Source organism: Passer domesticus, chromosome 1, assembly GCF_036417665.1.
Source record: "Passer domesticus isolate bPasDom1 chromosome 1, bPasDom1.hap1, whole genome shotgun sequence".
In the NCBI taxonomy this organism is placed as follows: Eukaryota; Metazoa; Chordata; class Aves; order Passeriformes; family Passeridae; genus Passer; species Passer domesticus.
The window spans coordinates 136,579,842-136,594,746 of NC_087474.1; the positions used below are offsets into that span (position 1 = coordinate 136,579,842).

Sequence of the window (14,905 nt, forward strand, 5' to 3'; positions counted from 1 at the left end):
GAGATTAAAATTGAAATTATATGCATCTGCAATCCACAGATTCATTAATAGCTAACACCTTGACTTTGTCTACAATACTTTAAAATTAATCCTTTTCACAATTTCTTTTGTTGTTTTTGTTGTTGTTAGATTGAATGATCTGCAACTCTTGTTTATTGTTTCAGGTGGCTTGTCTTATCTCTTGTATATTAATTCTTGTGGTGATTTACACAATTGGACCTCTGCTGTACTGGCTTCCTATGGTACGGTACTTGACCTTTTTAAAGATTAACATGTGAAACATTTTCTAATAATAGTTTCTTGCAGGATAAGACAGTGCAACCTTTAAAACAGCTCGATATAATTTCAGTGGCCAAAAGAATAGTAAGGGCATGATAAATCTCAAAATCATAAAGTACAGGGGTGACAGCATAAGACATAGATTTTAAACATATATAGTCACATATATAGACTATCATGTAAACATATAGAAGTGAATTTCTCTTCTACTTACTTTTGGCATGTAGTTTATTAAAAATATACACCCTGGTTGCTGTGGATTTGTAAACTGACAAAGTGTGGTAGAAAGTAATGAAGATACATACTATTTCTCCAGATATGAATATGATATACAATTTTGCTTTTCAAATAAATTTGACACAAATTATTTTAGATAGTGGTATAAGCTTAATTACAAAAAGATTATAAAGTATTCTTATATCTCTGCCATGGAATATATCTATGCTAAGACTCTTTAAAGCAGTGTGGCATCTTTTCACATAAGCTATTTCTAGCTTTTGGTATTACAAATTAATAGCTAATTTTAACTAGAGGCATCTCAAAGCTGCTAAATACAGTGCCAAAATTATCTACAATTCTGCCATGTATGTACATGAAGTTTTAACTCAACTATGTTTTAAAATTGCTTTGTGCTATTGTTTACATGGTGTCATGAAAGTTCTCACTTTTCAAACACAGATCCTTTTATAGCTTATTTTAACCATGCAAAGGACATTTGAAGAAGGGTGCACAATATGTCCTAGGTTTTTTGCTATACTTCTTCCCTACTTTCATTTGTTTTCATATGGATTATATGTACATTTTGACCGGTTCCCTGTAGGCTTTTCTGCCCATATTTTAAAAATACTTTTTGGTTTTTGCTTTCTTGATAATTTATTTCTCTTCTTATATGCTTTTTCTGCCCCGTCTATGCACTGTAAGTCCATCAGTTTGTACTCCACTCTTTTTGGCTCTAGATGATTCCTTCATCCATCTCCTCCTACTTTCTGAGTCAAAGAACAACAAAAAAAATTTTTTTTGCTTCAAAATTAATGGACCTTTGCCCTAGAGGCCTTCTGTAGGGGAAGGAAAGGAAGTGAGTGAGTTGTAATTCTTCACTGCATAGAAGATGAGTGATGATTTGCTTTCGAGTCCTTCAGACTGTGGCAGGATGTATTTGGTCTGGAAGAGTCTTGAGTAGCCCTGAGGTTTCTGCCATTTTTCTCTCAGTTAGGTAGCCTGCAGATTGCCTTCACATTAACAAATGGGGATAGGTGGTTGTTGCTGTTAGCAGCCATCACAAGGACACCTGTGCTTATCCCATTTTCTAAACACCTACCAGTTCTTTTTATAATTTAATTATGATATTGACTGCTAAATTAAAGAAACAGCATTTGTTTTCACTAACAGCTCTGCAAATGGCTTTTGTGTTTATGTCTTTGCAGTGTGTGTTAGCAAGCATTATTGTTGTGGGCTTGAAGGGGATGCTAATGCAGTTCCGGGACTTAAAAAAATATTGGAATGTGGATAAAATAGACTGGGTAAGTAAAACTTAATCTAAGGAGGTTTTCCTGAGACCATTTGGCAAACATCTGTTAACTAAACTTTAACAGGTCTGTGGCCCTAGAAGAAATAAGTGCAAGATATTATTAGTAGTACTTTTTTGTGCTCTATCAGCTCAGAATAACAGCATCTGTAATATCAGTTGTATTAAAAATAACATTTTAATAAATGACAAAGAATAAACCTGATGCTGGAGATGTGCATACAGGCACATCAAATTAATATGAGCAAGTACGTGTATAATTTTTATGTCTTTTCTATCTGTTTAACGTGCTTTTGCTATTGTAGCATTATGGAAGAGATTTTGGTATCATTGTCCTCTGGGAAAAGGGAATGACCACACAGGTCAAACAGAACTGGAAACATTAGCAATGCAGAAAGATAAATATTGAGGGGTGTTGCAGGTAAATTGCCTTAACTCTTTCAGATTTTGCAGAAATCTATTCTATCTACTGTTTGAACACAGTGAAAGATTCTGCACTGTGAGAGAAGGAATACATCAGAAAAAGCAGATAGGTGAAAAGAGACATAGTATGAAAATCTAGTTTAATGCAAAGTCTAAATAGTCTGAGAGAATTTGCACAGAATTCCAAGCAAATAGTAAAGATGAATCCATGTGTAAGAAGACTCCTGGATTTCTCTTCTGTGGGAGATTTTGGGTATAACAGCCAATCAGTGGAACCAAAATTTCTATGCACTTACATAGATACATACATGCTGACACATTTGAGTTAACAATTTTCAGAAATGTATTTTGGCCAAATAGTCCTTTTCTGTGGTGGGAAATACAGGTTAATATTGGACTTTGAATCCACCAGTTACTTAGTATTCTATAGCAGTAATGGTTAAGTCTAGAAAGAATAAAACTTTTTCTTTTTTTTTATTAGAGGTTTTAGTATGGGAAACAGAGTTGAGTAAACAACACCAAGTTTGACTGAGATTTTTTTGCACTTGGTTGCAGAAAGCTAAAGGTTCAGAAAACTTGTTTGGAGAGGTTTCTTTTGTAGAAAAAAAGCTCTGTCTTTCCTGAGATATTTTTTTCCTCCAGCAGTAAAATTCTGAAAATATTTTCTATCTCTTGTTGTATATTTGATCTTCAGTTTAACCCATATTGCCAATGACAGAAATTATGGATGATGTGGATCAAGAATTATTTTGGGAACAATGGGCTTAAAAACATTGGTAGTTATGGGAGACAGATATATCTTCTTCATCAGTTCATTGAGATAATAAGTAGTTACATTTTCCAGCAGGATATTCTGGAATCTCACTAGATTTGACATGTCTTCACAGATAGACTAACCTGACTGATTTTTGCTTTTCTGATTTTGGCAGAAAAGGTTGTGTGAGCAGTTAGTTATTACATCTCTGACATCTGTCATCATTTCTAAGAGAGGTTATAGAACGGAGGAGTTTGCTGGGTTCATTTTTTTGACTAAACATACTTGAGCAATGATTTATCTTCAAGTAGTTTTACCATCAGTCCTTAGCTTGACAGGATAAATCATCTTGCCTTAAATAGCATAGTTTATAGTAAGGCTATAAACATTGATCTTGCATTGCTGCCTGCTCTGAGGAGCCCCACCAAGGCCAGCGATTTGTGTAACTACACTGGTGTTATTTTGGCCTGAAAAGATTCACCCCAGTAATTGACAGAACACTAGAAATTAATCATTCCATCACCCAGGTTATCCAAAGTGTTTTGAAGATAGAAACCCTAACAAAACATTTGGAAATAATTAGCAGTTGTCCTTTCTGGAACTGATTCTTTGAAGGGTGTGTGTCATGTAGCATTGAAGTCAGGTTTCTTTTGGTTATAGGTCTGACAAATGATTGTGCATGGAAATGGAATATTATGGAGTCTGTACCTTGTTCCTTCACACTTGTTTAAGCATCTCACTAGACACAAATGGGATGAATAATATTTATTTGTTGATTAGTTCTCTATAAATATAATCCTTTTAAATATAGAAGGTATTATATCATTCAGGATATTCCGTGTTTCTATAAAATCTCTTCTTTCAGCCATGGGTCTCTTTTTCATTCAGATTTACATCCTGCCTCTCAAATCACATTGAATCACTTGTCAGCTACCACCCCATTGTCCTTATTCCAGAGGTTTCTTTCCTGCCATTTGAACGCCAAATGTCTCCTGCTTCAGTTAAGGTCTTCTGTCAGTCCCTACACCTTGCCTGGATGACTTCAACAATCTCAGATTAATAATTGCATTGCTCGACTGTATATGTTATATGCATAACTGAGAGTGATTTTTTTGGATCTTTTTTTTCTGCTGTTTTTGAGCACAGCCAGGAAGCTAATCTGGCTTTGTCTGTAAATACATCTCACTGCTCAGGTCAAAACATTATTTCCTTATCTTTCCTGTAAGCCCAATTTCTTATGCAGGCCAACTTGACTAACTTGCTGTTTTTATTCTCCAGCTTGACAGTGCTGGTGATACTCTCCCAGTATTATTAAAAAGGCCAGTGAAGTTCTTAACTTTTGATTTTAAGGCTCAGGATCACAGATAAGCTGCTTTTTAGGACAGGCAAAAATTATTGCCTGGCAATGGACTGCTGAAGAAAAATGTTGTCTTTGCTGTTAACAGTTTGACTTGAAAGTAACCAAAGATGGGGGGAAAATATTTTAGAAGGTGATGTTCTAAGTGAAAAATTATAATGGAATAAGGATCATTTTCATGAGTCAATTATATAGCTGGGATTTGAGAAGTTCAGCAATGAAATACGCTGGCATTTAAAGATAAAAAATGTTTTAAAGTTACACATATGTCTTGACCAGAAAATGATCACAGCTGAGACAAAGCCATGTTGCATGCCCGACTTTTAAAGCAGGAAGAATGGCCAGAATTTATGGTAAAAATTACACATTCCCAACATGGTGTTGTCATGAGAGGCAGTTATGGATGCATGAATTGTAATAGTATGCACACATATTAATATCAAAGGTTGTAAGGAATGCTACTAATTCAGCAATTAAAAGTAGATCCAAGAATGAGGGTCTCATTTTTGACAAGTATCCTCCAAGATCTTGCCATTGTGAATTACTGGGACACATATCCAATACCCTGTCAATCTATTTTGTCAAAATATTTAGAGGAGAGGCCCTAGAAAGGGTCCTCCTTGAAATTTGGAGCTCATTAGTGCATTTTCTTGGGGTTTTTTAGAACTTCTTCAGATACTATCCTCAGGAGGAAGATGGCCTTTTAAATTTGTTCATCACACATGGGCCCTGATTCATGAGAGGGCTCTGAGAGGTCTCAGGGCTCTGCTATATAAACAGTTTTCTACAAAGTAGGAAACCATCTCTTCTGTAAGAATAATTTTAAATCAATTACTCTATCTTATGGCATCCTAGTGAGATTTACTACCATACCACTTTAGTATAATTTAGGACCATTTAGGTTGGGAAAGACCTTTAAAGACCTTCTAATCCAACTGTTAACCCAACACTGCCAAGTCTACTCCTAAACCGTGTCCCTGAGTGCATTAGGCAGTTCCTGCTCTATGGTGGGCTTAACTTGACTGCCAAGTTTTGATGAAGGGTGTGCTGAGAATGAATGCACACATTGTCTGCAGGATTTGGGAGCATGGACATGTCACTCAGTCCTTTGAGACAGAGCCTCCTCCAGAATTCCAGTATCTTCTGCTGAGACAGTTTTGGAATGAGCAGGACTTCAATGGGATTCTTTTGGCTATATGCTGGAGGGCCTCTTAGAGCAACTCATCACAGCCTCACCTTACAGATAGCACAGAACTGGTCAGCTGAGACATGCTCATCTCTTCCTCCAATAAGCAACAGCATCATCAGGTAGGAGTTAGATGAACTGCATCCTAAATTTTATTCATTCTGATAACCAAACCCATTGGTTGTGGTAGGAAACTAGACAGCTGTGTTGGAGATAGTTACATGTGAGGAACCCTTCCCATTCAGGCAATAGCTGATCACCTCCTCAGTTTGCAATGAAAAAAGGCAAATGCATAATCTGGTTTCAAACTGGTACAGAAACATTTATTATCACCATACCTTAGCATTGCATTGTCTAGTCCTACGTTCAGGAAGTATTCTGCAACTTGTTTATATGATTTTTTTCCTACCAAGTACCGACTTTAGATTGCCATCAATGGTGGATGATTAGACTCTATGAAATGCAAAGTCTAGAGGAGGCAGCTGCTACACACAGTCACTGTACCTCTCAGTGCTCCTGATATTTTCTGATACATACAGTTGACATAAATCTATTTCTTCTGCTTGTTTCTTTTCTCCCTCTTTAGAGTTTTTCTTTAAATTAGTACAGTACTTTGAAGATGGATTTTGTTTTCATTTTTGATATTAACATGTGCCTATAACACATTATTGCTAAGATTTGAAGATTGATTAGATTATATCTGTCCTGGAGTATGCAATAACCATATTGACATAAGCTGCCAAGGAAAACGTTGATATTTTTATCACTTCTGTGTTGAACTTTGCAATAACCCATGGATTAGAAAAAAAAAGGTCTATCAGATCAACATAACTTCTTTCTACAAGTTTAATTAAAGAAGAACTGCTCCCAGGCCAATACAAAGCACTGAAAGGGTGGTTGATTAATGAGAGTATGATTGTTTTGGCTCAGCCTCTACAACAATGGCAGTCTCTGATTACAGTTAAGATGTAAGATACTAGGCTGCTGGAGAGGCACCTAACTAGCTTTCTCAGTAGTCAGCAGTACTTAAATATTTCTGGCTTTGATTCTTCCTATGCAGACTCTGTATTGTGGTTTTTACCCTGTTTTCTTCTGAGACATAAGAATTTTGCAGGTCTGCAGCAGTGATTTAGCCAGATGTGATGAGGTTCAGGTCTGCAGCTGAACTGGATTGCACTGGAGTGGATTCAGGTGTTGTCAAGGATTCAGCCTTATTAAGATAGTCTAATTCTTGATCTCACTGATTTTCAAGTTTTTAGTAGTTCTGTTAGCATTTTCACATCCAGGTGAGCTTCTTTATAAATGTATATTGGATTTATAAATCTTAGCATTACTTTCTTATTCATTAATCAGACCTCAATACCTGTTGCTCATAAAGGTGGTCTTTGCAAATATATGCACAACAATTCATATTAGATGTCATGTTAAAATACAACTAGTGATTAAGGACAGTTTCAGAGGATGAACTACCTCCTTACCTAGCAGCCCTCCTGTTGAAGAAACAGAAAAGTCTTTTGCAGTAGTTAGGAATCTTGAAAATGAGGGAGGAAAAGGTTTCTTGACAGAGTCACGTAACACTCTGTCCTCTGTGAAGCACAAGTTAGTATGGTATGAATTACACTTAATGGTTCATAAAATAACAGTTCTGAAATCTGCTCAAGCAAAATCCCTGTGGTTGGGCTGAAAGTATTCTATTGTCTCTGGCTTTTGTGAGTTAAGTGAAAGCATCAGAAAAGATAATCTTAAAAATGACTGTGCCATTGTAATGTGATCTGTTATTCTGCAAACATGAACAAGCAGCACTGTAATTCTTGAAACAGGCACCTGTGGGGATCAGTATATCCAGAGGAATGAAAATAATTTCCATTCTTTTTTAACACCTTTTATATAAAGATTAGATGGCAGTCTTTGCTTAAGGCTGCCTCAAGGAAAGAAAGATGTACTTTATTATACCAATTAGGTTGGTATAAGAAATCTAGTAATTTGTACTTTTCTTTTAATTGTAAAATCTGCATGTCTCTTAGCTGTACACATCATTGTAGTATGGAAAGAAAAGTGATCATTTCTGGCAAGAAAATAATTAAGGAAAAATTTAAATGTGAGTTTTGTAAAGTTTTTTAAAACGTCTTTTTAAAGTGACTTTATTTTCACATATGCTTCTGAGTAATTTTAAAATTTGAATTTAAAATTAATCCAAAGTTTTAGTAATCAAATATTTAAAGATGGGGAAGTAATACGAAATCTCACCATTTCCATTAGAAGGAATTAATTCCCCAGTAATTTTTATTTGTAATAGAGTTGTTTTAGTCAGCTGTACTCTGATAAATGCCACTTTTAATCAGCCTTCTTGCCAATCATAATTCCCACTTATATAATTAGTGGAAGAAAAGCTCTCTGTATGTGACCTCACCAGGGCACCTCTTTATGTGAAAGGAAAGGTGGATTTAAAATCTATGCAGTGAAGAAGGTGACAAGAATTTGCAGTGAAAAATAAAATACAGGTTTTCCAAAACAACTGAGTTTATTCTGACTTAAGCTGTTAGCAGAAGTACAAATGCTATTTTAAGTAACCCTGGAAGAAACCTCTGCGAGCAGTGGGAAGAGTTGTGCCATGCTGCATGTGGTCCCCCATGGGGAGGCATTACTTTAATTGCTAATTCAGTCTTCAGTATTTGCCAGTTCAAAGATCCAAATGTTCACATCTGAGAAACTATCCTAGTTTTAAAAATCTTTATTTCTGATTCATAAAATGCACATTGCTATAAAATTTGAAACTAATCACTTCTTTTTGCTCCCCCCCTGAAAGAGCATCTGGGTTAGTACCTATGTGTTTACAATATGCTTTGCTGCTAACGTGGGACTGTTGTATGGCGTTGTCTGCACTATAGTAATCGTGATTTTCCGCTTTCCCAGGTAAGAAACAATTTATTGAAATGTTCCATTAGCACTTCATTATGTATTCATTCTGCATATTGCTTCACAGTCAGGATAGACATACGGTATACTAAATTTAACAACTAAACTTCAGGGTTTTAGTTGCAGAAAATTGCAAGATAAGACAATTCAAAAGTAAAAGTCACATCTGTCCATTTACCATAGACTAAGGAATCTCTAAAACATTTTAAAAAATGGCATTGTTTTGTGATTTCTCTTATTATTAGACATCTGAAGGATTCATTATGTGTAGGTTGCATAAAATCAACTGAAAGATTAATAATATTTTTTTTCCATGAGATATTTATTTGGTCCTTAGGGAAAAAGTGTGTCTGGCAAGCTTTAGTAACTAAGCCATTATAAACTCCTAGGTACTTGGACAGGAATTGGTAGTTGACAACTGCACTGCTAATATAGATTAATGAAACATAACTGTAAAACTATTTTAATGTCTTACAAAAAGTGTGAGTTCTGTGCATGACTTAGAAAAGTCAGGACAAATAAACTAGAGCCATCAGAAGTTGGTTGTTTTTTTGTTTTTGTTTTTTTTTTTTTTAATATATTACATTTGCTACTTTGGATCATGAGTAAAGGGAAATATAGCTGAGGTTCATGATTGATTTGTGCTACAGAATTAATTCACAGCTCACCAGTCCTGGAAATGACTTGCTGCTTGCATGCAGTTGTTTGCACGAACACTGAATCCCACTGAAATTAAGCAGAATATAGACAGCTCGATTAAATGCTTGTTAAAGTCAATGGTGTTACACATTTGTGCACAGCTTTATTCTCATAGAATAAGTTAAAGAACCAGCATGGAAATAGTTCAAAATCTCAAAGCTGTTAAAAATGATGGGAGATTGCTTCTGCTTGAATCAACTTTTGTGATAACACTGTGCTATTCAGCAAACTAAAATTTTGGTAAATTCTATAATAGAGCAAAAGGCAAGTTTTCATGTTGTTTTTGTTCTGAGCCTGGATGTTAGAGGCTCTCCAACAGCAGAAAGGGATGGATATCTAACTCAAAAGAGCCTGATCTAGAGGAGACCTCAGTCTGAAGCTGCACTTATTAATGTAAATAAGACTCTTCCCAGTGATCTCTGTGTTCTTTAGTGAAGAAGCACATGATTGTCCATACCATCTAAAAGCACTGAACAAGGTAGCAGCCTTAAAGCTGGCACGGCACAGATGGGGTTAACAAGATAATGTGTAGTGAGTGAGCCGTGCAGTCATGAGCAGAAGTGTTAGCAGAAGTGAGGCAAGGAAAATACCATAGATTATTTATTGTAAAGTTTCTGTTCAGATGTCAGAGTATCAGAGTACTGGATGTGGTACATGTTATGTATCAGACTGTATTAAAACCAGCAGCAGCTACAGCTTCATTTATGCAAAGATGAAAGAACAGCTGATGTTTGTAAGGCTCATTTATCTGGCCCCAATACCTGCAAATGCTCCTTGTATATTGGGGCATCTGTCTCAGAGGATAGATAGTTCCATAGTGTTCTGCAGTTAAATGTGCTCCTGTAAATGACATGTTTAATTAGAAGATCCTAACACCGAGCTCCCTTTCCAAGGCAATTTTCTCTTTTCTATCTGTAGAGAGCACAGGAATACTAGTACTTTCCAGTAAGTCTGCCATTTTGATAGCTAGAGTGCAATGTTCTGCTTCATCATGAAAAGATGTGTCAATTTCAATGACAAATAAAATATCCTTGTTTTTCATGACGCACAGCTGTTCTACATATTTATTTTCCCTTTCCTTACAGTATGATTTTGCAGGTAAAAAATAATTAAGCTTTACTTTTGAAGATATAGATTATATATGAGCTACCTTGACTTGAAAGTAGATCTGGCCAGCAAATGAAAATTAAAATTAAGATAGTCTTCGCAAAAGAATTTAATTATTCATATTTTCAAAGTGATCTTACAATTCTAAAATGAGCTTTTTGCTCGTTAAGAGAATGATTATCAGAAAAGATAAGGTCTGTAATCACAAAAATACAGATTGCATAGTTGGACCTTTAAACTGTCGTTTGGGTGTGGTTTTTTTTTGTTTCTGCTCAAGACTACTAATGATTAAATGTACAGATTTTTCTCTATGTATTAATTACAGAGCAAAGACACTGAATTTGAAAAATATGAAAGAAGTGGAATATAAACACAAAGCAGAAGATAATTGTGTAAGTTAATTTATTTTTCAACTTTTTGTTTGTGTGTGTGTTTCACTAATCCAGATTTGTTTGTTTTCTCTAGTTAGTTACCAGATCGTAATCGGGGAGTCAAGGGAATGCTTTTATGATATGACCACTTGAAATCTAATGCCAGGATAATATAATAATATTATAGATGGCCATCAGAAACTGGAATATTTTCATGGTTCTGCTGCTTGTCTGCAAAGTGAAGTTAGGCAAGTCCTCTTAGATTTATCTTAGTTTATTTGTCATTTTTCGTTATGAATTGCTCTTTCTCAACGTTTCTTAATTCCTTAATTTAAGGAAATATCTTGCCAGGAATGGCAAGGGCAATCTGAGCAAACAATAGCAGTCTCTGTACTATTATCACTTTTCCTGAAAGTCCTTCAGTATTTTTATCATCCTCAATCCCTTTTCTGAAACCATTTCTCTCACCAACCCCTTGTGACCAGATTGTCCCAGAGGACACCACGAGGCTGGGCAAAGAGGAGCCACACCACAAAATTGTCACAGAATGCTTCACTAATTTCATCACCCTGTGCACATGAAAAATGGATGGAAGAATCTCTCCCAAAGACTGGGCCTTTTAAATTTGGCTTCTTACAAACTTAAACCAACCAGTCAGATTCTTTTGGTTATTTTCATTGCAATTATCATCAAAATTGCTTTCTGCTCAGGTCTGTGGAAAGAAGAGAAGGGTAATGACCCAGAGAGGTGAACTCCCTCCTCCAAGAAGAAATGGTAGGTCAGCAGCCAAGACACAAGCAGAACCATGTGTCCTTTCTGCACAGAGCCCCATCACCAGGACATCCTGCCCTCTCTGCTGTGGCAGTTTCTCCTATGTCCTTTTCCCCTTCTTAGTGCTAATGGAGGGTCTTATGTATCAGTAAACTACATGCTCAGCAGTTAGTGCTTCACCATTAAGCAGATCTTCTTTAAAGAATTTATTATTTCTGGCAAATGTCTTCAATCAGAGCTATCTTGGGCTAAAAATCCAAACTTCCAAGGGCTCAAGGGCATTTACTGTTTTGGCACACTGAGAAACATTGGAATGTGAAAGGTACATAAGAATGGGGAGGACTCTGAAATGTGAATTAAAAACACTGTTGTTGAGGCTGGACCAGCTCTCAATTATTATATCACTTTTCATTCCCAATAAAAATGTTGGAATAACTCTGTCAGAGATGGGTAACCAGAATTTGATTTGCCTGCTATTTTTCATATCAGTTCATGAAGCACTTTGTACAAATGCCTATACTTTTTTTTTTTTTTAAGCTTGCTGGTCCCCTGCTTTTTTTTCCCTCTAATTCAGTAAGATTAATGCCAGTAACCTAATAACAAACTAGTGTCTGCAGACAGTGGGGAAAATAACATTATGTTAGAGAAGCAAATTGCTCAAGAGCTATTACACAAAACAAAGAAGGAAAATATGCCTTTAATTGAATTTAGAGTCACTGGGTTGCAGCAGGCATTTAGGGTAATTTTTAATGTATGAATGTTAGGCTGATCCAAGTTTCCCTGGTAAGTAACAGATTAGACATAAACAACAAGACTTTTAAACACGAAAATATGCAAGCTTAATGATCTACCCTGCCATTAAGGTCTCTGGATTTATAGGGGTTATTTAATCAATAAGAGAAAAGACACTTTAATGTGGAAAAAATCAAAGGGTATTTAGAAGCTTATGTGAAACACATTTCACCCCAGGATTTCACTGGCACTGACCTCGTACCCGAGCAGAGCCAGCGCTGTGCAGAGTGCGCAGGGCGATCGCCCCGGGCCTTCCAAGTGGTGGCAGGAACAGACACGTGAGATAAATTTCCTGCTTTCTTAGCAAGGACACAACAAAGAGGAAGTCCATTTTTCTCTGAACAGTTCTTGTTGGCAAAGAGTCAAACCAGAGCCAGGAATAACTGGCTGGTCAAATTTAGGCACAGTTGACCTTATCCATTCTGGACAAAAATTATACCCAAGTCTGCCATCTGTTTGATCTGGCCTTATGGTTTGAGCCTTTCAAGTTTTGGACCTTGTACTTATGGAAGCTTGATCATCACAGGATTTGATCTTTGCACATCAGTCTTCCTTTTTTTCTTATCTTTTATCTTCTACTTTGCCATGGCACTGAAGTGTCCTCTTGTCTCCACAGCAAACTGTGTACAGCATCATTTTGGTGGGAATCTGTGGGATGTCAGAGCATTTCTCCATTCAAGCATATACCATCATTTGTTTTGCCCTTATGTTTGAGCTCTATTCCATACAAACGGAGACATTTTAACTGCCAGTTGAGTTTTGCCACGTGTCTGACTGTGGCAAAACTCAACTGTGGTATTTACTGCAATCGCATCCATAGGTAAATTGCGCAAAGTCCCTACACATAGTCCTGGGGTTCTCTGCCTCAGTTCAGGATGTTTGAAATACTTCCTTTATTTCATGGTCACTGTGGTGGTGTCTGAGAGGTCACCTCATTCCCAGAAGTCTGAACAAGAGTCTACAATAAGGAGATAGTTTGTGTGGTTTGTGGCTCCATTTCTGTTTTGCTTGAAAGCCTGTTGGGAAAACTGCATATCTTCATTACAATCCCAAACAATTTTTAACTACATAAAAAATGGTCTGTGTTAGTTCCACTTACTTGTGTTTGACTGTGACCTTGTTACATGACTTTTGTTTGGAAGAAAAATAGTATTTTTGACCTATATTCTCTTGCAAATTCTTGATTTTTGCTTCCACTGTGGAAGATTGGGAGTTCAGTAGAAGCAACTTCTACAGAAGTTCTCCTACAAAACCAGTCTTTAAGCATGTCTTGCTGCTGTCCAATATATTTATATATAAATATTAATTTTCTTACTGTCTTTTGAAGATGTTTTATATGTACACCTTGAGAGTGAGAGAAATAGCACTTGTTTCGTGCAAAATATCTCCCATTTATACCTGGGGGTTTCTGTACATTATCTGGTGTCCTTCCAAAATTGCTCTGCTGTGTAACATTTATGTTTTGAGCTACACGATGTGACTGAAGGTGCTGGTAAATTTGCTGTAGCTTATTCAGTGAAGTGCAGACAGATTCAAGGGCACCAGAGTGTTCCCATGTAGATTGCTGTGTTGGTTGTAGAAATGTGCTGGTACAGCTTTAAATGTGCCTCTCAAGGTTGATCTAGATCCACTAAGTATTTTCATGCAGAACTCTCTCTGTACTAAGGTAATCTTCAGATGACCAAGATGAATATTGTCAGCTTTCTCCAAACTACCTGCAGTGTTTGCCCTAAATCCTTGTGTACTTTTTTTCAAGATGCGTTTGTCTAATAAAACATATTCCCTGTCTGCAAATGTTACCTTGCCTATGCTTGGGGATCACACCAACTGAAATATAAAATGCTATATTATAATTATTAGCTAATTGTTCATAGTATTATGCCTCATAATGTGTATGCTTTTTTCATGCTAAATCATATTATAGATAACTTTTATTATATATTACTTGTGTTTCCATTGTTACTTCAGTTACATGTGAAGGCTGATCAATAGAATTATCTTTTAAATCATTCTCACAATCCAAAGCTCTTCCTAGGTGAATTTGCAGGTATTTTAAAGTTTTTTAAAGAAATGAGTCTGGAGTTTGTTCTCCAAATCCAAGATGAACTTTTCAGCATTATGTTTACTTTATTCCCCAGGAATCACTAAAACAGGTAAAAATAATTTCAGTCAACAGCCCGTTAGTCTTTTTGAATGCCAGAAAATTTCACGCTGACCTGTTAAAGATAATCCAGAAGGATGGCATGAGCAGCCAGGTATGTGATATTGTAAACAAGGTGGGATGTGCTTTACACTTCAGTAATCACCATGACTGGCTTGAAGATTGTGTTTGTTTTCCTCGCATTTCTTAGAGAATTCAATCAGATACTGAAACAAGTATAATAAAGTTACATTAGAAATTATTCATTTAGAATAAGATCTTTTCTATTTCTGCATGTGGTCCTGTAAGAGACATTAACACACTGATCCCAAATTCAAAAATTTCTAGAAGAATTTGCATAATCTCAGCTGATATAAGACTGGGATTTTAGAAAAACAATGAGCTACAGATATGCTTGAATAAAATGTGATTTTTTTTTCCTGGAGAGAAGTCCTTGAGAGATGGACACTTCATTTCTAACTATAAATAATTTTGTGAGAATTAGGAAGAAAGTGGCTACTTTTTTCCTCAACGGTGTTGCTTCTTTTTCCCCTTTTGCACTGATTGTATTAGAAAAATGAACAG

General features: G+C 36.1%; 1 protein-coding gene across 3 annotated transcripts in view; it reads left to right on the plus strand.

Annotated features, from left to right (window-relative positions):
* Positions 1-14,905, plus strand: part of SLC26A7 (solute carrier family 26 member 7) — a 68,134-nt gene that overhangs the window by 40,683 nt on the left and 12,546 nt on the right. For all 3 annotated transcript variants that reach the window (XM_064391308.1, XM_064391317.1, XM_064391299.1), the window contains exons 10-14: positions 165-242; positions 1,704-1,799; positions 8,331-8,437; positions 10,572-10,638; positions 14,319-14,435. In XM_064391308.1, the coding sequence (XP_064247378.1) occupies positions 165-242; positions 1,704-1,799; positions 8,331-8,437; positions 10,572-10,638; positions 14,319-14,435 (465 nt within the window). The remainder of the gene's footprint in view (positions 1-164; positions 243-1,703; positions 1,800-8,330; positions 8,438-10,571; positions 10,639-14,318; positions 14,436-14,905) is intronic.